General features: G+C 37.9%; 1 protein-coding gene across 1 annotated transcript in view; it reads left to right on the forward strand.

Moving 5' to 3' along the window:
- The window catches only part of LOC137651103 (dentin matrix acidic phosphoprotein 1-like), a 54,314-nt gene extending 29,911 nt beyond the window's left edge, over nt 1–24,403 (forward strand). Inside the window, exons 5-6 of the mRNA XM_068384240.1 lie at nt 18,436–18,549; nt 24,172–24,403. Coding sequence (XP_068240341.1) covers nt 18,436–18,549; nt 24,172–24,403 — 346 coding nt within the window. The remainder of the gene's footprint in view (nt 1–18,435; nt 18,550–24,171) is intronic.
- Nucleotides 24,404–26,144: the final 1,741 nt, after the last annotated feature.

Raw genomic sequence — 26,144 nt, forward strand, 5'->3', positions numbered from 1 at the left:
CATTACTTTTCATACTATATACACATGACGTGGTTTGGCCTAGAAAACAAGCTTGTTGCATATGCAGATGATGCTACTCTCTTTGCATCAATTCCATCCCCTGAATGTAGATCTGGGGTTGCTGAATCCCTTCATAGAGATCTAGCTAAAATTAGTGCATGGTGCACATTATGGGGTATGAAGTTGAATCCTAACAAAACCCAAAGTATGATTGTAAGAAGGTCAAGAACAGTGGCTCCTCTACATCCGGATCTTAGTATTGATAATGTTTCTTTAACTTTGTATGAATTTTAAAATTTTAGGTGTGATTCTCGACAGTAAATTTACTTTTGAGAAACACATTAGGTTTGTGTCTTCTTCAATTGCACCAAAAAAAAAAAAAAAAACTTGGCTTATTTAGAAAGTCTTTCAAGACTTTCGATGATCAATCTATTCTGCAAAAGTGTTTTAATTTTTTGATTCTACCTTGTTTTGAATATTGTCCTCCTGTCTGAACTTCAGCTGCTGATTCTTACCTGGACAGAAACTTACGGTCTATTAAATTTCTTTTTCCTGATCTAGATATTAATCTTTGGCACCGTCGTTCAATTAGTTCATTATGCGTGTTGCATAAGATTTTTTCATAATTCTGACCATCCTTTACATTCAGATCTTAATGGACAATTTCATCCTGTTCTTAATAATAGGCATGCAGTTAATTCTCATAGTCAGGCCTTCTCCATCATGAGGCTCAATATTACTCAGTATTCTAGAAGTTTTATTCCAGCTATGACCAAGTTGTGGAACGATCTTCCTACCCGGGTAGTTGAATCAGTAGAACTTCAAAAGTTCAAAGTTGCAGCAAATGTTTTTTTTTTTTTTTTTGAACAGGCTGACATAAGTCTTTTTATAGTTTATATGTGACATATCTGTTTTGACGTTGTTACTGTTTTAGAATGATTTAACTTTAATTTGTTCTCATCATCTATTTATTTCTTTATATCCTTTCCTCACTGGGCTATTTTTCCCTATTGGAGCCCTTAGGCTTATAGCATCTTGCTTTTCCAACTAGGGTTGTAGCTTGGCTAGTAATAATACTAATAATAATAATACTAATAATATATATATATATATATATATATATATATATATATGATAATTTTGCACAATTTGTGGCTGAGTTGCTAAGTCAATGGAACCTCAGTTTCTTTGGCCCGGGTTCGATTCCCCCGGCTGACAAGAAGCTATTATCTTTCGAGTTGATTCCCCCTTGGGTCTCTGATCCCCGAGGTAGAGACATCCAGATATTAGGAGGAGCATAATATATGGCTTTATATATGTATGTGTATGTGTGTGTATATATATATATATATATATATATATATATACACACACACACACACCTCTTTTTGACTGGGGATACTTTAACATGGCGAAAGGGTTTGTGTATTGCCATGGTCAGCAAGGCTGTACTAGTCAGGGTCACCCATACTAGGTTGGTTCTCTATAAGCAGTCAGATTTAAGTCTACTATCATCACCAATACGCAGTGGCCAGCGTGGTTATGAAGATGGCCAAACCCCAGATATGACCAAGTTGTGGAATGATCTTCCTAATCGGGTGGTTGAATCAGTAGAACTTCAAAAGTTCAAAGTTGGAGCAAATGCTTTTTTGTTGACCAGGCGGACATAGTCTTTTTATAGTTTATTTGTGACATATTTGTTTTTGATATTGTTGATAGTTTATTATATGACATGTCTGTTTTGACGTTGTTTCTTATTTTAGAATGATTTATTGTTAATTTGTTCTCTTCATTTATTTATTTTCTTATTTCCTTTCCTCACTGGGCTATTTTTCCCTGTTGGAGCCCCTGGGCTTATAGCATCTTGCTTTTCCAACTAGGGTTGTAGCTTGGATAGTAATAATAATAATAATAATACGGACATGTTCGAGGTTTTGGTCCTGCAGTGCACTATATACACACACACATATATATACATATATATATGTTTATATATATATATATATATATATATATAATTTTTATATATTTATTTATATATATATGTATATATATATATATATATATATATATATTTATAATATTTATTTATAGTATATATATAATATTTATATATAATATTTATTTATAGTATATACAGTATATATATATATATATATATATAATATATATATGTATTCATATATACTGTACATAAATATTAACATGTACACATAGGCTATACACGCATGCCTCTCTGTGTAGTATACCTGAGTTTATTTATTCCACAAAAGTGTAATCAACATTTCTGGAAAAAAAATTTTATCAAGCATGGAATACTCAACTCGCTATCACATACAAACACTATACATAATCTCAGAAATTCATATTCTTCATCAACAGGTTGAATTATTTATTTTCATAATTTTTTCGACCCAATTGAGACCCATAAACTAAGGCTCTTGCAATTACCACACCCGACTCCTTAGTTGGGTGTCTCCATAATTTCACAGAGACCTTCTAAATCTGTTGATATTAAAGGGCACTGATACACATTTAATACGTAAGTGTAAGTCACTTTTCTCGTGTTATGTAGTCGTAAGTAACTAGCGTTGCACTGTAATCACGAGAGAGAGAGAGAGAGGAGAGGAGAGAGAGAGAGAGAGAGAGAGAGAGAGGAGGGGATTATGTCTAGCATTAATGTGACAATAATGTAAATCTTCAATTATATAATTTCTGAAGGATGAGAGAGAGAGAGAGAGAGAGAGAGAGAGAGAGAGAGAGAGAGAGAGAGATTACGTCTTGCATTAATGTACGTGATAATATAAAACTTCAATTTTAAATTTTCTGGAGGATTCAAAAATAAATTTGGATATTGTTGATTTAGCCATTTTAAGTACGTGACAATAATGTAAATGTTCAATTATATAATTTCTGGAGAATTCAGCCATTAATTTGGATATATTTTCATTCAGCTATTTCCAATCAAATGTTCAGTCATTTCTCAGGTTCATTACCATTCGTGTCATTTTCTCAATTTTTCTATTTTTCTTTCTCCTCATGTTATTGTTATTATTAATATTATTATTATTATTATAATTATCATTATTATTAAATGCTAAGCTACAACCCTATTTGGAAAAGCAGGATGCTATAAGCCCAGGGGCCCCAACAGGGAAAATAGCCAAGTGAGGAACGAAAATAAGGAAAAATAAAAAACTTTAAGAATAGTAACATTAAAAAATAAATAATTCCTATATAAACTATAAAAACTTTAATAAAACAAGAGGAAGAGAAACTAGATAGAACAGTATGCCCGAGTGTACCCTCAAGCGAGAGAACTCCATCCCAAGACAGTGGAAGACCATGGTACAGAGGCTATGGTACTACCCAAGATTAGAGAACAATGATTTGATTTTGGAGTGTCCTTCTCCTAGAAGAGCTGCTTACCATAGCTGAAGAGTCTCTTCAGTCAATTCATTGCTTCCCAATAGAAAATTAATTTCCGTGTTCGTGTTAACAAATACTATATATACTTCTAATGTATGATAATGTAATGAATAATACCAAATAAACAAAAATCGAATTTGAGTTTATGACGGACATCTTTTATACGAATATATTTCATCCCCACTGAAATTAAATAGCTTCTGAATTACAAATCAATGATTTATATTCTATTTTCATGAACCTTATATTAGACGCGTGTGCGTGTGTTCTGGTTTTAAGTCTTAAATGTTCAAAATACAAGTGAATATAAATAACTATATACCAAACTATGATTCCTTTACTTATAACACCTTGAAATTGTCGACCAGAATATATATGTTTTATTAATGAACCTTAAAATTCACCTCAGGGTAAATCTAAAGCTTTATCTTTTTTTATCGCGTGAAATACCTGGCTATTTATATCATCATCATTATCATTATCATCATCTCCTCCTACGCCTATTGACGCAAAGGGGCTTCGGTTAGATCTCGCCAGTCGTCTCTATCTTGAGCTTTCAAGTCAATACTTCTCCATTCATCATCTCTTACTTCATGCTTCGTAGTCCTCAGCCACGTAGGCCTGGGTTTTCTAACTCTTCTAATGCCTTGTGGAGTCCAGTTGAAAGGTATTATCACCGATGTGAAAATGTTTGAAGCTATTTTGCCTTATGTTATTATACTTGTTCTGAAAAATAAAATATGTATTTTGTCTTCTTAAAGAAAGTGTCTTCGAATAATGACGTCATGCAAAATAAAATTGCGTTTGTAAACCCTCTAGGCAGACAGATACAATGGGCAGTGCCATTGCCTCTATACCAGTGATTCTTAAACTAGGGGGCCCGAGCATTCAAGGGGGGCGCAAGTAGTTAAAATAGTAACAATGAAAATAAAAATGTAGTAATTATGATGTCTTTTGTTTTACAATAATACATAAATATGGATAAATTAATTACTAAGGAGGATGTGTAATATTTTTGGATGTGGTCATGATTCATGAATAATTCTATTAAGAGTAAAAATTATGTTTATTTTTGCAGTAATTAGTATTTTTCCAGTATTTTCTATCAATGTAATAACTGTAATCTGTATAATGCTAAAACAGTTTGAAAAAAGATTATGATAACATTTTGTTTTATCATAATATATTTATTTTATCCATTTTCTATGAACAATGTTTATTTTATTGAAATACAGTATAGTGCATTCCTATAAAAAATCAACAGCAATGAAATAAAAATCTATCATTCATCCATATACTCACAAAACCAATGAAGTATATTAGCATACAAAACGTAACATATTGTTTATAAAAACAATATATACATACAGTACATACGGTACTTTCTAGTTTGGCAAAAATTTCAAGGGTGGGGAGGGGGGGCATAGGACCTATGCTTAATGCAGAAGGGGGGGCGCAAGGCAAAAAAGTTCAAGAACCACTGCTTTATACCATGCTTTTCCACTGTCTTGGGTCACAGGTCTCTTGCTTGAGGGTACATTCGTGCACACTATTCTATCTAATTTATCTTTGTCTTGTTTTGTTAAAGTTTTTATAGTTTATTTATTCATTTTACTGTTACTGTTCTTAAGACATTTTATTTTTCCTTATTTCCTTTCCTCACTGGGCTATTTTCCCTGTTGGGATCCCTGGGATTATAGCATCCTGCTTTTCCAACTAGGGTTGTAGCTTAGCAGGTAATAATAATAATAATAATAATAATAATAATAATAATAATAATAATAATAATAATAATAATAATAATAAGAGGATGTAAGTATTGATAAGCAAAGATTTAAAATATGTAAAACCGGAAGCCCTACCCACGAGCTAGCATTGCCAGCGTCGTTTCCCCATTCCACTACAGCCTGAAGAAGGGAGAACGCAGTCATACAGAACAGAACATGACTCGAGCTACTGAGAAATTAGCTCAATATAGAGGGAGAGAATCTGACTAAATCTAACCGAGGCCCTTTGCGTCAATAGTCGTAAGAGGAGATGATGATGATGATTGAAATATTAGACTGCAAAAATTAATGCTAATGAGGCAGCCATTGTTCTCAATCAAACATATCATGTTCAATAATAGAATCTAACATAAATAATGGCACATTCAAGTAATTTTCCTAATTACCTGAAACAGATGATTAAATATTGAAGAATTTATTACCAACTCATATTGGAATAAAAAAAAAAATTAAACATTACATAAAAAATATCTTTATCATTATCCTATTTCATAATTACAAATAAAAAAAAACTTTCATTTCATAAACAACGCAACGCCAGTTGATACAAGCCTGTTAATAACCAAAGATCGTCACTAAACTAAATCCTCCTATCATTTCAGAAGCAAGATAAAATCTTATTTTAAAAATGAAGTAAATCATAAGTACTTACGTTAAAAATGACTTACAGCTGAGCTTCCTCTACCCCCAGAGGACGGACATAAAACAGATCTGAAAAGTTTGAAATTTTACAAATAAATCCAAAAGGTTAAAACAGAGGCTTAGTTTAATAATTTCTTTAGCTACTTTAAATACTTTTCCCTACTAAGATACACAATATGGATCTATTTAAAGGTTTGTAAAGGTTTGTATAGGCATATCTTCTGAATCCTCAGTAGCCATTGCCTGGCCCTCCTGGCTTGGGTGGAGAAGGGCCTTGGGCACTGATCATATGTATATATGGTCAGTCTCTAGGGCATTGTCCTGCTTGATAGGGCAATGTCACTGTCCCTTGCCTCTGCCATTCAGGAGCGACCTTTGAACCTTCTTGTTGGATATACACTTGCTTATCACAGAGGTAAAATAGTATATTTTAAGTCAATTCAAACATGACCTTGAGGAGACTTGGAAGCAATATAACTAATTATGCTGGTTCCCCCTTGTGTCAGCTCTCTTCAAAATATCATGGCTACATTTTAAGTAAAACGAAGTACTATCATACTATCAATAATCACATGTAATTTGTCAAATTATTCTTAATAACATGAAACGAGCGTTTTTCTGATATAATGGTCTCCAATTTTAAAACTGCACATCTTATTTTAATAAATTGTTATCGACCAGACAAGGCAGTAATAGTGCCATTACATGCGACATAAAATTACAGTCACTTTGTAAATTAACTTCCTTCTAAGTGAAGTTTTTAGTGACCAACCAGCATTTCCTGGTAAACTGATACATTAGTAAAGCTAGAGTGCAGTAGAGTGCATACCTCCGTGCGGCAGCTTATTTCTCGACCTTTTGCTCGACCTTGACTTTTACCTTTGACCTTTACACGTATTTATTGGCGAGGATTTTCATACACTGAAATATGAACCAGTTTGAAGTCTCTGTGACAACGATGTCCAACCTTATGGTTTATTACGTAAATTGGATATTTCGGTTGACCGTGACCTTGACCTTCAACCTCAACATGTATTTATTGGCGTGGATGTTCATACATTCAATTACGAACCAAGTTTGATGTCTTTTGTGACAACGATGTCCAAACGTATGGCTGATTACGTGAATTGGACATTTTGCTTGACCGTGACCTTGACCTTTAACCTTCATATGAATTAATTGGCGTGGATTTTCATACACTCAAATATGAAGCAAGTTTGAAGTCTCTGTGACAACGACGTCCAAACGTATGGCTGATTACGTGAATTGGACATTTTGCTTGACCGTGACCTTGACCTTCCAAAATTTAATCATTTCCAGCCTTTTACATAACAGTTAATCCCTGCAAGTTTTATTACTCTATGATTAAAATTATGACCAGGAAGCTGTTCACAAACAAATGCACACACGCAAACAGAAGCAAATACATAACCTCCTTTCAACTCCGTTGGCGGAGGTAAAAATGGCTTCAGAATAGGTAAAACTACCGAAGTTCCAACTTGCAGGGAATATATACAAATTATACCCGTTAAACGAAAGCAATAACCATTAACTCGTGATATTTATCATAGAAGAAGAAGAAAAAAAAAAAGAAGAAGAAGAAGAAGAAAGAGCTATGCCAAAAAAAAAAACAATAAGACGCATTTGTAAAAAAATAAATGAATAAATAACGCAACACCCCTCCCTCCAAAAAAAAAAGAAAAAAACACCTATGATTATGGAGGAAGTTGGCGGTTCAGTGGTATAAGCATTGTTCTGGAGAGTAAGTATTAGAAACAAAAGGAGAAAGACTGCATAAGCAGGAAAGAAATAAAATAATTTGAATAAAAATCGAAGGGGTGAAAAATCGTCTGACAAAGAAGAAATGGAGAGAGAGAGAGAGAGAGAGAGAGAGAGAGAGAGAGAGAGAGAGTCTTAGGGGCTGGTAAAAGTGGCAGCTACAATGGTTTTGTATAGCTGAGAGAGAGAGAGAGAGAGAGAGAGAGAGAGAGAGAGAGAGAGAGAGAGAGAGAGAGAGAGAGAGAGAGAGAGAGAGAGAGAGAGAGGAATTCCAAAAGACTTCTGAAGACCTGATCTCTCTCTCTCTCTTTTTTAAACATACCTTGCAAAACCTCACGATCTGTATGTACTGTAGCTATGGATGTTTACGCAGTGAACAATGGGAGGAACAGGTAACTGACTGTGAGAATTTTGTTACAGCTACAGAATGAACTGGAGCCTGGAGGCTATTCGGAACACCTTCATCTACAGATACTTTGGATAGGTGCTGCCGAAGTTGGCGAGCTTTGAAGATCATAATGTAAGCTCCTTCAAGGATAATTTGCTTGCGGTTTAGCGACGATGTCCTATTATTGGATTGCATTGGTGCAAAGCGGTGAGCGACGTGTGTTTCTTCAAAATTCGGCATTGAAGATAGAACATATCAGGACGGCATTGGTAAATATATTGTGTTGCTCTTCGTTGACTTTAGTATGATGGCGTATAGTGTATTCCGAGAAATCAATGGCATCCATGTCTTTACCCATCGCCCTTATAAGTAAAGACATGAAAACCATCGATTTCTCCGAGGAATCTGACGAACCGAGGACAAACAGCCCTGAAATGACTTGAAATCTCTAAGGAGACTGGCGAACTAAGCAAAGAAGATCTTGAAAAACTATAAAACACAGAAGTGAATAGAGAAGGAAAACCTTTATATGAAGAAGTATGAAATATAGCCTTTAATTATAGAGGTATGTCACCTAAAAACTGAGGTCAAATAGCCTCTACTATTAGCGGTTAGTCCCCTTAAAACAGAGGTCTCAAAGAGCCTCTACTACTAGAAATGAAACACCCAAAAATGAAGGTCAAAGAGCTTTTAATGTTAGAGGTAAGGGGATTAAAATAAAGGTCAAAGAAACTCTAATGCTAGGGTATAGCACCTCAAAATAGAGGTCAAAGAACCTCTAATGCTAGAAGTAAGGAGCCTCAAAACAGAGGTCAAAGACCCTCTAATACTAAAAGTAAGGAGCCTCAAAATAGAGGTCAAAGACCCTCTAATGCTAAAAGTAAGGAGCCTCAAAATAGAGATCAAAGAAATTCTAATACTAAAATCAAGGAGCCTCAAAATAGAGGTCAAAGACCCTCTAATGATAAAAGTAAGGAGCCTCAAAATAGAGATCAAAGAACTTCTAATACTAAAAGCAAGGAGCCTCAAAATACAGGTCAAAGACCCTCTAATGCTAAAAGTAAGGAACCTCAAAATATAGATCAAATAACTTCTAATACTAAAAGCAAGGAGCCTCAAAATAGAGATCAAAGAACCTCTAATGCTAAACGTAAGAAGCCTCAAAATAGAGGTCAAAGACCCTCTAATGCTAAAAGTAAGGAGCCTCAAAATAGAGGTCAAAGAGCCTCTAATGCTAAAAGTAAGGAGCCTCAAAATAGAGGTTAAACAGCCTATAATGCTAAAAGTAATGAGCCTCAAAATAGAGGTCAAAGACCCTCTAATGCTAAACCTAAGCCTCAAAATAGATGTCAAAGAACATCTAATGCTTAAAGTATAGAGCCTAAAAATAGAGGTCAAAGAGCCTCTAGTGCTAAAAGTAGGGAGCCTCAAAATAGAGGTCAAAGAGCCTCTAATGCTAAAAGTAAGGAGCCTCAAAATAGAGGACAAAAGAACCTCTACTGCTAAACATAGAAAACCTCAAAATAGATGTCAAAGACCCTCTAATGCTAAAAGTAAGGAGCCTCAAAATAGAGGTGAAAGAACCTCTAATGCTAAACATAGGAAGCCTAAAAATAGATGTCAAAGACCCTCTAATGCTAAAAGTAAGGAGCCTCAAAATAGAGGTCAAAGAGCCTCTAATGTTAAAAGTAAGGAGCCTCAAAATAGACGTCAAAGAGCCTCTAATGCAGGAGATACTGCACCTCAAAGTCGAGGTCAAAGACCCTCTAATGCTAAAAGTAAGGAGCTTCAAAAGAGAGGTTAAAGAGCCTCTAACACTAAAAGTAAGGAACCTCAAAATAGGTCAAAGAGCCTCCAATGTTAAATGTAAGGAGCCTCAAAACAGAGGTCAAAGAGCCTCTAATGCTAGAAGTAAAGGGCCTCAAAATAGAGGTCAAAGAGATTCTAATGCTAGAAGTGAGCATCCTCAAAATAGATGTCAAAGAGCCTCTAATGCTAAAAATAAGGAGCCTCAAAATAGAAGTGAAAAAATCCTCTAATGCTAAACGTAAGGAGCCTCAAAATAGAGGTCAAAGAGCCTCTAATGCTAAAAGTAAGGAACATCAAAACAGAGGTAAAGGACCTTCTAATGCTAAAAGTAAGGACCCTTAAAATAGAGTTCAAAGAGCCTCTAATGCTAAAAGGAGTCTCAAAATAGAGGTCAAAGAGCCTATAAAGCTAAAAGTAAGGACCCTTAAAATAAGAGGTCAAAGAGCCTCTAATACTAAAAGTTAGGAACCTCAAAATAGAGGTCAAAGAGACTCTAATGCTAAAAGTGAGCAGTCTCAAAATAGAGGTCGAAGAGCCTTTAATGCTCAAAGTAAGGAGCCTCAAAATAGAGGTCAAAGACACTCTAATGCTAAAAGTAAGGAGCCTCAAAATTGAGCTCAAAAACCCTCTAATGCTAAACATAAGAAGCCTCAAAATAGAGATCAAAGACCCTCTAATGCTAAACGTAAGGAGCCTCAAAATAGAGGTCAAAGAGACTCTAATGCTAAAAGTAAGGAGCCTCAAAATAGAGGTGAAACAGCCTCTAATGCTAAAAGTAAGGAGCCTTAAAATAGAGGTCAAAAACCCTCTAATGCTAAACGTAAGGAGCCTCAAAATAGAGGTCAAAGACCCTCAAATGCTAAAAGTAAGGAGCCTCAAAAGAGGTCAAAGACCCTCTAATGCTAAAAGTAAGGAGCCTCAAAATAGAGGTCAAAGAGACTCTAATGCTGAAAGTGAGCAGTCTCAAAATAGAGGTCAAAGAGACTCTAATGCTAAACGTAAGGAGCCTCAAAATAGAGGTCAAAGACCCTCTAATGCTAAACGTAAGGAGCCTCAAAATAGAGGTCAAAGACCCTCTAATGCTAAAAGTAAGGAGCCTCAAAATAGAGGTCAAAGACCCTCTAATGCTAAACGTAAGGAGCCTCAAATTGGAGATCAAAGACCCTCTAATGCTAAAAGTAAGGAGCCTCAAAATAGAAGTCAAAGAGACTCTAATGCTAAAAGTGAGCAGTCTCAAAATAGAGGTCAAAGAACCTCTAATGCTAAACGTAAGGACCCTCAAAATAGAGGTCAAAGACCCTCTAATGCTCAAAGTAAGGAGCCTCAAAATAGAGGTCAAACAGCCTCTAATGCTCAAAGTAATGAGCCACAAAATAGAGGTCAAAGACCCTCTAATGCTAAAAGTAAGGAGCCTCAAAATAGAGGTCAAACAGCCTCTAATGCTAAACGTAAGGAGTCTCAAAATAGAGGTAAAAAAACCCTCTAATGCTCAAAGTAAGGAGCCTCAAAATAGAGGTCAAAGAGCCTCTAATGCTAAAAGTAAGAAGCCTCAAAGTGGAGGTCAAAGACCCTCTAATGCTAAAAGTAAGGAGCCTCAAAATAGAGGTCAAAGAGCCTTTGATGCTAGAGGTAAAGCACTCCAAATCAGAGATCAAAGAACATATAATGCTAAGATTATAGTACCTCAAAATAGAGGCCATAGAGCCCTTAATACTAAAGGTATGGCACCTCAAAATAGAGCTTAAATATCCTCTAATGTTGGAGGTATGGCACCTCAAAATAAAAGGTCAGAGAGCCTCTAATGCTAGAGGTAAGATACCTCAAAATAGAGGCCAAATAGTCTGGCCTATTCTTTGTATATTCACCCTACGCATTGGTTTCCTGCGTGCCAGCGCTTTTCTGCGCCTTCACCAAAAACTGTGCTTCAGCAAAAACTGAGCACCAGCAGCATCCTGTGCGCCAATGCTCCAGTACTCTCCTTCGCACTTGCGCGAGAGGCAAAAAGAATGGAAACTTTTGACAGGTTAAAGTTGCCCCATTCCCCTCCCCGCAAACACATGACAGCATGCCCGCTGGGAAAAAAGGGAAGAGGCTTCACAGAAGGGTTCAAGATCCCGTAGATTCCATCTTCCAAGGCGAATCAAAAGATTCCCCTGAAGAAAGGAAAGATGAATACTGTGAAGAACTGCAGAGTATAATAGGTGAGAACCTAGAGAGATATGAAAATTGTGATTAATGACTTCAATGCTAAAGTTGGAAGGTATAATCCAATGATAGAAAATGTGATGGGTGTTGAGGTTCTTGGCGAAGTTGCAAATGAAAATGGGGCACATTTTATAAGTTATTGTTCAACAAACAATCTTGTTACTGGAGGTACTCTTCCAGCACAAGGAGATCCACAAATATACAAGGACTTCACCATGTGGCAATTACAAATATCAAATAGATCACATAGCCATTGATAAAGAGAGAAGGAGGACTCTGGGAAATGTAACAAGCTATAGAGGTGCAGTTATTGGTAGTGATCACCAGCTCCCCACTGCCACACAAATATTAAAACTGAAAGAACCCAACAGAAATGTAGATAGAATACCTAAGTTTGATACAACTAAGCTTCTAGAGGATGAGCACAGAAATCTTTGTAACTGAATGTAGGAATTGATTTACAGTCTTGAGAGACTTCAAGAGACCAAGTTTTGGGATGTGCAGTTACAAGGAGAAAACCATGGATATCAAATGATACTTGGGATACTATAAAAAGAAGACAAAGACAGAAATTGATTTCTTAAAGTTTTCGAGGAAGTAATGAAAATTAAAAGGCAGAACATGCCAAGTATTTCAGTGTTGATAGTGAGGTCAAAAGAAATATCAAGAATGATTGGAGTGAATATTTAGACAGGAAAGCAGATGAGGCTGACAAAGCTATGAATTCGGGGAGTGCCTTTGTTGTAGAAATTGCTCTTGGAATTATTAATGAAATCTCTACGGGAAAAAAGAAGCATATACCCATCAAAAAGAAAGATGGATCTGTTATAACAAAAGAACATGAAGAAAGGTAACGTTGGTTTGAACACTTTAGTGAGGTCATGAATAGAAAATACGAAGGGAATAATTTGGTTGATATACCTGAAACTGATGAAGACCTTGATGTGCCCATGAATGAATTAGGTGTGTTTGAAGTCGAAGCTATTCTTAAAAAAACTCAAAAGATGGAAAGCCCCTAGATACGAAGGAATTATTGCTTGAAAATGAAGTGACTCCCAGATTACCTACTAGATTATTTTGTAGAATGTGGCGTGAAGTAGCAAAGCCTTATATATGGGAGCTAGGAGTGCTGGTGAAAATAACAAAAAAAGTTCTGACTGATTGCAATCATTACAGAGGCATCACACTTACGTCAGCTGTCATGAAAATATATACAATGCTCATTCTAAAGAGACTAGAGAGAAAGATTGATGAAAAGTTGAGAGATGAACAAGCAGGATTTAGAAAAGGTAGAAGTTGTACTGACCAAATTTTCATTTAAGACATGTGGTACAACAATATGTAGAATATAGAATTCCACTTTTGATGGTATATGTGGGCTATGAAAAAGCTTTTGATTGTGTGCTCTAGCAAATTTTGAGGAGAGTCCAGCGACATTATGGAGTTCCTCTCAAATATGTAAATTTAATTGTCTGTTCATAAGCATAGCAAATGCAAAGTTATTGTTAGTGGCGTCTTATCAAACGAATTTCCTGTGAAAAGTGGAGTACTCTAAGGGAATGTGTTCTTACCTATGTTGTTTATCCCCCTCATAGATTTTGTAATGCATAGATCGGTTGGGGATGGTGGAGAAGGATTGGACTGGATTGGTAACAGAAAATTAGGAGACCTAGAGTATGCTGACGACGCTGTCCTAATTAGCAGAACACCACAGGGCTTGGAAACCTTGCTTGCCAGAATGCATGAAAAATCACATGAGGTTGGGCTCGAGATAAATAGAAGAAAGACAGATGATGAGAACGGAATATGCAATGGAAGATGAAATATCTTTGGAAGGATAAAGGATTAATGAGGTAGAATTATTTAAATATTTAGGAACTATGATATCTAATATAGGAGCTTTAGAATTTGAGTTTAATGAAAGATTGAAAAAAGCAAATCAGAGGATGTCTAGGTTAAGTCAAATTTGGAAATCAGGTCGCCTAAAATTACATATAATAATCAGGCTATATATTAGTTTAGTGAGATCGGTGTTACTGTATGGTCGTTAATCTTGGTATATTAATGAAACTCATTTTGTAGAATTGAGAACAAAGCCCTAAGAAGAATATTGGGTGTTAAATGACTGGACAGGATTAGAAATTAAACTAAGAGAGATTACTCGAGTGCCACATGTGGATGAGATCATGGTGAGGGGTAGATGGAGATGGTTTGGGGATGCTCTTTGTTCTCCCTAAGAGACATCAGTTCACCAAACTTTAAACTGGCCTCCACAAGGCTCAGGACTATAAAGCATGAAGTAGGATATTGTGATTGGAGAAGTATTGAATTAAAAGCTGAAGATAGAGACGACTAGCGAAATCTAATTGAGGCCCTTTGCGTCAATAGGCGTGGGAGGAGATAATGATGATATGTGGGCAGTGGCTTCAAGCATCTAGCTCAAGGCGAGTCACTTAGCCTCCTTCTTCCTAAAAACCCTTTTGTTGCTCTACCAATGCAAAATAATGGACGATCCTTAATATCTTCCAAAATAATTTGAATTTCTTTTTTATTTCTTTTATTTTAGGTATAAATAAATCCTTATCATTCACTATCGGGACTATCCTAGCAGTTCAATTATCACTATTTATTACCCTGGTCAATTTAGATTTTTTTGTATTTACGTTAGTGTTTGCAGACATTTTTTCTTAAAGAATCGAGAGATATTTGGTTGCTTTGTATTTCCATGATTGGTCATGCTTCTATCTCTCTGTCTTTGTGTTTTTCCATTTATTTTTCTTCATTTCATCTTTTTTTCTCAAATCTTCGATTGTATCCCTTTCTTATGTAGGTAAAAGTATCTCTTTGATGGCTCGTTCATAGTATGAGGTAACAATGATAAGAATAAAATGGATAGGTACAACTTAGGTCGAATATTGTTTATGGGATCAGTTCAATTCCTGAAATTTTCATTTGGATATGTGAATTGTTATAGGACCAATGCATATAGTAGAGTTTTTTAAGATATTTCTAGCATTTGGGTTGACACCCCTCTCGAGGATGTTACCATGTTTTGGTCAATCTTTTTGAAGGTTTCACCCCCTGAGTGTCAACAGTTTTAAGAGTGTCCCCAGTATTAAATAAATTTTTGAAAATCATATCATAACCATCGAGCTAGAAAGAAACTTTTTTTTTTTTTTAATGTAACTCTCAGGGTGTCACTCAGTTTTAGGGTGTCACCTTGGGCAGACACCCCTTTCACTGCACCCCTTATGTCTTATTTTGAATTTTTATGATTACATATATGCATATTTATACATAAAAGTATATTTGTGTGCTCGAATACAAAGTTTGATTTACATATTCATACAGTAAGACAAAATTGGACAGTTTTCAAAACCATGGTCAGGCAAAATTGGACAGGCTTTCTTGACGAGGCAAAATTGGACAGGCTTTCTTGACGAGGCAAAATTGGACAATCTTGGATTACGGACACAAAAATTTATGTAAGTCTATAATTTTTTTTCTAGCATATTTATATTGATAGGGACCACAAATTGTCATAGTTTGCCCAACTGAGCGTTGGCGCTTAACGGAGATACAGACGTGTCCAAAATTGCCTCACCTCCGTATTTTTTTCTTTATTATTATTACTGTAATACGAGAATTTCTAATTCTTTGATGATTATGAAACAAGTAATTTCTATAGATGAGACCTCCCTCTCTTGAAAACATGTTTGGTATTTGGTCATAAATTATTAATATAGATTTTGTATAACGGTTACTAAAAGGGTGTCCAAAATTGCCTCACCCTACTATGTCTATTCTAATGTTGTTGCTGATCTTAAAATATTTTATATTCTTTATTATTTTTCATATAGTTTACTTCATTATTTACTTTCCTCACTGGGCTATTTTTCCCTGTTGGAACCCTTGTTTATAGCATCCCGCTGTTCTAACTAGGGCTGTAGCTTTACCTAGTAATAGTAGTAGTAGAAATAATAATAATAATAATAATAATAATAATAATAATAATAATAATAATTGGTAAACTCAAGTTTTCACTGATTGGTACACTCTGGTACACTATTCTATATCCCTATTTCCTTTCCTCACTAGGCTATTTTCCTTACTGGAGCTCTTGGGCTTATAGCCTCCAGCTTTTCCAACTAGGGTTGTACTTTTACTATTTGTAATACTACTACTACTATTACTACTACTACTACTACTACTACTACTACTACTACTACTACTAATAATAATAATAATAATTCGTAACCTCAAGTTTTCACTGATTGGTACACTTTGCTATCCATCTCTTTATTCCCTTTCCTCACTGGGCTATTTTCCCTACTCGAGCTCTTGGGTTTATAGCGTCCTATGTTTCCAACTAGGATTGTAGCTTAGCTAGTAATAACAATTATACTATTAGATATGGGGAAAAGATAACATTCTGGGAACAATCGTTAAACTATGGAAACTTCTCACAGATTGGAAACAGTCTTCCTTGAAATGCACTGCCGATGTTCCGATACGAAAGGGAATATATCCGTCTTCTGTAGAATCACTTCAGCTAAAGGACTTCCTAGGTCTTGAGTCATCAAGTCTAAGCCATTATGGGTTTAAATGAATGTGTTTCTCATCCTACTGACAGTTGAATATTCACACCGGACATTGGCGCTTTGTTAAGCCTAAAGCCTGCCTGACACTTGCACGCATTCGTGGCATGCACTGGCACGCATTGATGCGCGAACTCGCGTGAACGAGCCGTGAAAATGTCGTGAACAGTGCGGGAACTCGCGTGCCAGAGCGTACCATGCGTGCCATGCGGGCCCAAAACTTTGAAATGTTTAAAGTTTGTGGCACGCATTGGCACGCACTAAATGGCCGTGAAATAGTCGTGAACGATGCGCCAACTGAAGTGAACTGGAGTGAACAGTGCGGGAACTGACGTGCCAGAGCGTACCAATGCGTGCCATGCTTCCCCTTCCACGCATCGTGCACGCCAGTTCATGCATCGTTCACTCCAGTTCCCGCACTGTTCACTCCAGTTCACGCCAGTTCCCGCATCGTAGCCTTCCCACTGACATTGTCACGCATTGTACTCCCGCATTGTCTCGCACTGTTCACGCTAGTTCGCACATCGTTCACTCCAGTTCCCGCATCGTTCACTCCAGTTCACGCCAGTTCCCGCATCGTTCACTCCAGTTCACGCCAGTTCCCGCCGGTTCACGCTAGTGCCCGCCTACTCACGCTAGTGCCCTCCTACTCCGCCAGTGGAGCTCTCGTGGGATTATCAGGGGGTGGAACTCTCGTGTGATTAAGATGATTAGGGGGTATATAAATTGAGGTCCGAGGACACTCCTAGCCATTCTAGAGTTCGCCAGCGAGGAGACAACATGCCTAAACTGAAGCAGCCAAAGGGAAGGGGGAGGAAAATGGACGTGATAGAGGAGACTGCAGATCGAGATTCTCCTCATTCATCATTTTCAAGTCTCGATATGGTCATCCCGGAGACACAGCAGGATACAAGCCAGAGCCAGGTATCCAGTGATGACGATATAAAGAAGAAGCGGGTTCGGGTGTCTAAGAAGGACATCCCTGACTACCAGTGGACGGAAGAGACGGAGACTACGTTGGCCGACCTTGTCAAGGAGAACCCCATGCTCTTTGACAAGAAACACAAGGAGTGGATAAACAAGGTGTTGAAGGACAGCAGGTGGGCATATATAGGAAGCCAGCTGGAACCTCCTGCCACTGCTGCCCAGTGCAAAAAACGCTACGAAAACTTGAGGACGAGGGTTGGCAAAATTATGAAGAAGGAGAAGAAGAGTGGAGCTGGCCAGGCCCAAAGGAGTGGCCGTGATGACTTCCTCATGGACACTTGGTCATTCCTCATACAGCACATCGTCCGGGGAGAGACAGTCGCCAGTGAGGAGTTTCGTGGCTCCGAAGGAGGTGCCACGACAGCCAGCAATGTCGACGATGACGTGAGGTCGACGGGGTCTCGCAACCAGGCATCTACCACCACCAGGAAGGACAAGGGGAAGGGGTCCTGCCGAACACCTGACACCTCTCACAGCGACACCTATGTGTCGGAGAAGGATTTCAGCAATATATTGAGGAATGTGAGTATTAATTTTTTTTGACATATGCTCTCTGTTGCATTAAAATGCTGTACTAAATTGTTACAATGTTTGTTATATATATACATATATATAATATATAATATATTTGTAGAATATTTTTTATGTTTCAGCTTGTGTCGAAAGCTGAATCGTCAACCCCAACGTTTATGGACCAGCACAAGATTGTGCACGATTTTGCGTGCCTGCTGTAAGGCTACATGCGTGCCATCCCAGTACACCGATGGCACGAATTCCAAATAGAGTGCCTCAATCTCACACAACGTTACAGGGACGAGACTCAGGTCTTCCAGCAGGCACAGCAACAATCCTCAGTGACCTGGGTAGGCCCACAGCAACAGCAACCTTTACAGCCCCCTGTGCATCAGCAACCCCCTCAGCAACAGTCACCTTGGCAGCCCCCTCAGCAGCAGTCAACTTGGCAGCCCCCTCAGCAGCAGTCACCTTGGCAACCCCCTCACCAGCAGTCACCTTGGCAACCCCCTCACCAGCAGTCACCTTGGCAACCCCCTCACCAGCAGTCACCTTGGCAACCCCCTCACCAGCAGCAACCTTGGCAGTCCCCTCAACCAGGACCCTCGCATGCACAGCCAGAGCAGCAGCAGCAGCATCGTCCAGCCAGTCATAACTGGGTGCCGCAGTCAAGCCCTTCTTCCTTGCCCCGTACCACGGAGTGGCACCCAGGGATGCCAACTCCACTGTCATCCACCCCTGTCGAGGTGACCTCGCCATCAGTGCCAGTGTCGTCACCCACCCTTGTCCAGGCTCCTTCACCAGCACCTTCATTAACGTCGCTGTCGGCGGCATTCAAAAGTCCATTGTCCTTCCCTGTCCTGACCCCGGGGACCATCGACAGCAACTTTGATGAAGCCATGACACCCTCACCCCTCTACTCGTCCAAGGAGCTTGATACCTCACCAGTCAAGGACAAGGAAATTTAAATAGTGTAAAATATTTGTACATAATTGAAGTGTGATACTTGTATATATATGTTGTTTTAATGTAAATAAAATATTCATATATTTCCAATCACTTTTCGTCTATTTCCTTAAAATACAAAGAAAGAAACAGTAAAGTAAAAAATAATTAAAGGGAAGAAAAATAAACCCCCCCAAAAATTTACATTTGCTGTCTTAATGTGGAAAAAAAAATGATATCTTATTTCAAACTATTTTTACCTTTATAATGAAGAGAAACAAAAAGGAAACGAAAAAAAATAATTAAAATGAAAGAAAAATAAACCTAATATGTTTTTATATTTGGTGTCTTAATGTGAAAAAAAATTGGAAAGTTGAGTATTATCTTTACTATGTATAAATGTAAGCTCTTGTCATTTTGAATGAAATCAAAAGTGATATTAACGTAAACAAGAGCTGTTGCCTACCGGAGGCATCCAGGATGCTATCGCTCGCTCTTATGGGTCATTTAGTTTGCTAGAGTGACGTTCACAGTTTGTTTTGCTTTAATAATTTAGCTATTTAGCTCCGCATAAAATGCTTATATTGTTAGCTCGGGGATTTCGACACGATCGAGGTAACGATCCTGCCTTTGTCGACGTATTGTCGCTATAGGCAAATTTTTTTAAGTTTGCTGTTTTCATGTAAAAATGAAATGATGTCTTATTTCATGCACACACTTATTTTCATCTACTACCAATCAAGATGCACATTTTTGTTTTAAATAAAAATGAAATGAAAAATAAACCCTAGAAATTTTTAAGTTTGTTGTTTTCAGGTAAAAATTAAATGATGTCTTATTTCATGCACACACTTATTTTCATCTATTGCCACTCAAGATGCACATTTTTTGTTTTAAATAAAAATGAAATGAAAAATAAACCCTAGAAATTTTTAAGTTTGCTGTTTTCATGTAAAAATGAAATGATGTCTTAATTCATGCACACACTTATTTTCATCTATTACCAATCAAGATGCACATTTTTTGTTTTAAATAAAAATGAAATGAAAAATAAACCCAAGAAATTTTTAAGTTTGCTGTTTGAATGTAAAAATAAAATGCTTTCTTAATAGTTGTACATATTTTATGTCTGCTATTTATATGTAAATCAAATGCTTTCTTATTGAAACTAAAATAAAGGGCCACAAAAAATAAAAACGAAAAATATACGTTTCTTTTATTTACAAAATGGAACAACTATACAGCTCATGGAGGTACTACAATTTCTTCTTGCCAAGGGACAGCACCAGCAGGGGACATGTAGTAATGTGAAAGGTAGTCTCGCTTATCCTTTGCATCCTTCTGGATATGATGGCCGGGTAGAGTCATCAGCCCCTGCAGGTTTTGCTCATTCCTCCATGCACCAGGGATCAGAGCATGTGTGTCCGGATCTTCGTAGTCCACTTCTGACAAAGCACCTGGGTATTTGATGAGGACGAGGTTGTGCAGGACACAGGCACACATGGTGATCAGGTTGATGGTGCTGGGCTTCTGCTGCATCGTCGTCAAGAAGCAATGGAACCTTTGACTTAAAATTCCAAAGGCATTCTCAACGACACGTCGGGCACGAGACAACCTGTAGCTATATATGCGTTCTCGTAGGACTTGTGACCGATGGGAGAATGGTTTCATCATCCAGGTTCGTAGAGCAAAGGCGTCATCCCCAACGAAGTGATAGGGCACTGGGTGGTCATCATTAGGGAGTGGTTCTGGTTGAGGCACTCCAGCTCTGTTGTCTTCTACAGCATCATGCAGAGAACAGTTGCTCCATGTTCCTCCATCCGACGCACCACCCTCTGCCCCAACATCCACATAGAGGAACCTGTAGGAAGCATCTGCGACTGCCATCAGTACAATGCTGTGGAAGCCCTTGTAGTTGTAGTAGTAAGAGCCAGCATTGGGTGGCTTCTTTATGGCAATGTGCTTTCCGTCCACAGCCCCCAGACAGTTGTGGTAATTCCATCTGGAGCTGAATCTGGCAGCAACTTCCTTCCAGGCCTCTTCAGTTTTGGGGCAACGCAGCACTTCGTCCTTGTAGGCAGTGATGATGGCTTTACACACCTCTGGTATTAACTTGCTGATGGTACTTGCTTCAACCCTGAAGCTGTACTGTAGACTTTGATAGGAATTTCCAGTGGCTAAAAAGCGGAGGGTGATAGCAAGCTTGAGTCCAACTTGAAGCGGTTCCCTCATGAAGGTGGACTGCTTCAGGAGGTGCGGGGTTAACTTCTCAACCATCTCTTGAAACAGGTCAGGTGTGATTCTGAGGTAATTTTTGTAGCCCTTTGGATCTTCCTTGTGGAGTTCAGTCAATAGACTGTCATAGTGTTCAAACGAGTGCCTTCTGGTTAACCATTCCCTGACCCACACTTTCCTTTGTATCTTTCTTCGAGGTAGGGTTGGCTTTTGTTTCTCTTTTTCCTTTGCCAGCCTTTTCTGATGCACTCCAACAAATGCTACAGCAGCTGCCAGGTATAGGTATCTTCTCCTCAATGCAATGGTGTCTCTGACAGTAAGCATGTTGTCTCGTCTGAAGCCAATCCAGGAATGTCCTTGGGTTGGAGAAGCCCCGTTTTTATATGGAGTGGCCAATTCGTGAACTGGCGTGAACTGACGTGAACGATGCGGAATGATGAGTGAACTCGCGTGAACGTGTCGTGAACGATGCGCGAACTACGCGTGCCAATTCGTGCCATCGCGTGAACGTCGCGTGAACGATGCGCGAACTGGAGTGAACTGGTCGTGAACAGTGCGCGAAAAACACCAGTGCGTTGTGGCACGCACTGGCGCGCATCAATGCGTGCCAGTGCGTGGCAAAAATGCGCGCAAGTGTCAGGCAGGCTTAAGGAAGTACAAGGAAAAGAATTTTCGATGTCTCGCAAACACATTTTAATCCATTTGCGTAGACTTCATTTGCTCTTTGGTAGAGCGATTCAGTTTAAGCAGTTAGAGAGTTCTTATAAACTTGTCTAATTTATTCTTGAACTCGTTTACCGTGTGTTACTGTTTACTGAGAGAGAGAGAGAGAGAGAGAGAGAGAGAGAGAGAGAGAGAGAGAGAGTTACAAGAAGTTAGAATTATTTTGGATGTCTCAAAGACATTTTAGCCCATCCGAGGAGACTCCGTTTGCTCTTTGGTAGAGCGATTTTGTTTATGCATTTAAAGAGGTCTTATAAACTTGTCCAACTTATTCTTGAACTCGTTTACCGTGTTACTGTTTACTACATCCGCTGTAAGTCTATTCCAAGTATTTCCTATTTTGTATGTAAAGAAATTGTCACATGAGTGGTGTTGTATCTTTCTAATTCCAGTTTGTATCGTTACCTCTGGACTGATTTGTGCTAAGCTTGAATAGATTGTTGTAATCTACATTTGGAATACGAATGAGTAGGAATCCTCTCCTGGATAAGAATGAATAGAACCAAATATAAAATCTATAAATGAGAGCTCTTCCTGCATTTTTTTTATGGAATTGGTGGTGTTTATTATCTGAATTCTATCAAGAAAAAAAAATCGAAGACAATGCTGTTTTTATCGAATACAAATATATCTGACCTCTATCAAAATATTTGTTTCGAAGACACGCTTATGTCTTTAAAGAAGAGTGACCTGTTTTTTTTTTCCGTCAATAATATATGGTAAATTCTTTACAATACAGCCTCAGTAATCTTGTCACGGGACACTCGTTTTTATAGAATACAAATCCATTCAATTTATATTGCAATGAGAAAAATAGGGTCAATTCTTAACAATTTACCCGCAGTAAATAAGACACAAAAGTAGCGAAAATAACTTGACTTAGGATATTGGAATCAGACTCTCTCTCTCTCTCTCTCTCTCTCTCTCTCTCTCTCTCTCTCTCTCCATTCCCACGTTATAAGTCTGGCAAGAAATATAAATTCCCTTATTCATCATATGACGAAGATTAAATGGATAATGTTCCTAATGTAATTTTTTTCCTTTTATTTACAAAGCGAAAAGAGAAATTGACAATTTACTTCTGCCATTAACAATATAATGGAACTCTACATTATAGAGACTCGCTTTTACGGTATATAGATTTTGTTGTTTTATTACCAATCAATCTTTAAAATTTTGTAGAATATCAATAACCAGAGGGGCACTCAGTAGAGCGCAGACCTCCGCTGCGGCAGGTTATTTCTCGACCTTGTCCTTATCCTTGATCTTTGAGCTTAACATGTATCAATTGGAGTGGATTTTCATACACTCAAATATGAACCAAGTTTGAACTCTGTGACAACGATGTCCAAACTTACGCTGATTACTTGAATTGTATATTTTGCTTGACCGTGACCTTGACCTACCAAAATGTAATCATTTCCAGCTGTTTACATAACAGTTAATCTCTAAGTTTCATTGCTCTACGATTAAAACTATAGCCAGGAAGCGGTTCACAAATAAACATACACACAAACAAGGGGTGGTAAAACATAACCTCCTTCAACGTCGTTGGAGGAGGTAATCATCAAGGTCTACTAGAATCGTTAAGCCGAGTACGCCGCTTCAAAATAAACAATTAATCGCTTATAAACACAAAATCGGTTTTCACAGGGTCTTGGCAACGCACAATCTACATATTTTATCAAGACAGTTTCCCAAACGGTCCCAGAAATGAAAGCACAATACGCTAACATGTAACAGAAAAAAAAAATATTCGCTATCACTGAACAATCTTATTCTAATTAAAAGTTTTGAAACTCTTATCACAAGGCTTAAGCCACCTTCTGTACTTGCCCTTTCTCGTCCTTCTAAACCTCACACTTCCTGTTTATTCTTCCCTTGCCTATTTCCTTCCCATCTCCTCTTTGTATTCTCTTTCAACTTTATACATATTCTCTTCTTTGCCTTTATTTGCATTCATCTGGTTCCCTATCTCTCGGGGTCATTTCCATCTAACACTTCTTCTCGCTTTTTTATTTACCTTCTCGTCCTATTTTCTATCTCCTCCAAACCTTCCTTCTTCTTCTCCTTCTCCCCCTCCTCCTCCTCCCCATCCCTCTACTTTCCCCCTTCCTCCATATCCCCACAGCTACTCCCTTTCCGCCCCCCCCCTCAATTTTCTCCTATGGGATCAACACCATAGATTTCAGAGTTTAATCATTAATCTTCGCTGGGAATCCAAGGCCGAATCACCCTCACTATTACAAGTTCCAGCGTCGAAGTCCAGCCACAATTCCAGAGGCATTTCCAGCATCAATCCCAGAGGTATTTCAACCACTGTTCCAGGGGTATTTCCAGCCTCAATTCCAGAGGCATTTTAACCACTGTTCCAGGGGGTACTTAAAGCCTCAATTCCAGAGCTATTTCCAGCATCAATTCCTAAGGCATTTGCAGCCTCTCTTACAGTTATTTCCAGCATCAATTCCAGAGGTATATGCAGCCCCTCTTCCAGTTATTTCCAGCATCAATTCCAGAGGTATTTGCAGCCTCTCTTCCAGAGTTATTTCCAGCATCAACTCCAGAGGTATTTCCAGCCACTATTCCATGGGTATTTCCAGCATCAATTCCAGAGCTATTTCCAACCTCAATTCTAGCCTCTGTTCCAGGGGTACTTCGAATATCAATTACAAAGGTATTCCCAGCCTCAATTACAAAGGTATTTCCAGCTTCAATTCCAAAGGTATTTCCAGCCTCTCTCCCAGAGATATTTCCAGTCTCTATTCCAAAGTTATTTCCATCCTCAATTCCAAAGATATTTCCAATCTCTCTTCCAGAGGTATTACCTCTCAGAGATGGAACTCGACGGAAAACAAATGATATATTCATTGACATTCAAAGAGAATCTCGTCGAAAATAAGCAAATAAAATTGGAAACACACGAAATGGCTTCGGCGAGAGAAGGGGCGAACTGGTAACCAAGAAGTGGTGAGACAGAGAGAGAGAGAGAGAGAGAGAGAGAGAGAGAGAGAGAGAGAGAGAGAGAGGAAAGTTATAGCGTCTGTAATGGGTAAAGTTTGTGATGAATTACAAGCTCGCACATGTAAAAACATACATGGGGACAACTTCTGATACGTACACGATAAGACAATGATAGATATACATGGCCATAGTTACATATACATATTATATATATGTATGTATGAGTATGTATATATATATATATATATATATATATATATGTATAAAGTCGTTAATAAAATTATATCTGTATGTAATAAGGTCAAAACAGTCGTGAACAAATACACTAAAAGGCATTAGAAAAACTGAATAAAACCATGAAACTAAACATATAAACATACAATCACATAAACACACGCATATATACAGTATATAAATATATATGGAAATGCGAATGGAAGTAAAGCAGAAAGCTGAAGAGTGGATTGATTTGCCACTGCTAAGACCATTAAGTAATGCCTACAATCTGCTTTTTGTCTCTTGTGTTACTTTCTGAATGAAAGTATTTTTGTATACGGGAAGAATATATGAAAATAAGATATCAAATAGAAAATATGAAAAAGTGATTGAAACTGATGATCGAGGAAATAAAACAAAATAAAAATAATAATGAAATGATATTCAGGGAATGATGTAGGTAATAAATTGCAATAAATGAAAGATTAAGGGAAAATAGCTAAAAAATCTAGCATCTTACGTTATGGGGTCTTTTGACTGGCCAGACAGTAGTACATTCGATCCTTCTCTCTGGTTACGGTTCATTTTCCTTTTGCCTACGCACACACACACACCGAATAGTCTGGCCTATTCTTTACATATTCTCCTCCGCCTCATATACCTGACAACACTGAGATTACCAAACAATTCTTCTTACTGCACTGTAATTGATCAGTAGCCACTTTCTTCTTGGTAGGGGTACAAGAGACTCTTTAGCTATGGTAAGCAGCTCTTCTAGGAGAAGGACACTCCAAAATCCAACCATTGTTCTCTAATCTTGGGTAGTCCCATAGCCTCTGTACCATGGTCTTCCACTGTCTTGGGTTAGAGTTCTCTTGCTTGAGGGTACACTCAGGCACACTATTCTATCTTAATTCTCTTCCTCTT

Source organism: Palaemon carinicauda, chromosome 12 (genome assembly GCF_036898095.1).
Source record: "Palaemon carinicauda isolate YSFRI2023 chromosome 12, ASM3689809v2, whole genome shotgun sequence".
NCBI lineage: Eukaryota > Metazoa > Arthropoda > Malacostraca > Decapoda > Palaemonidae > Palaemon > Palaemon carinicauda.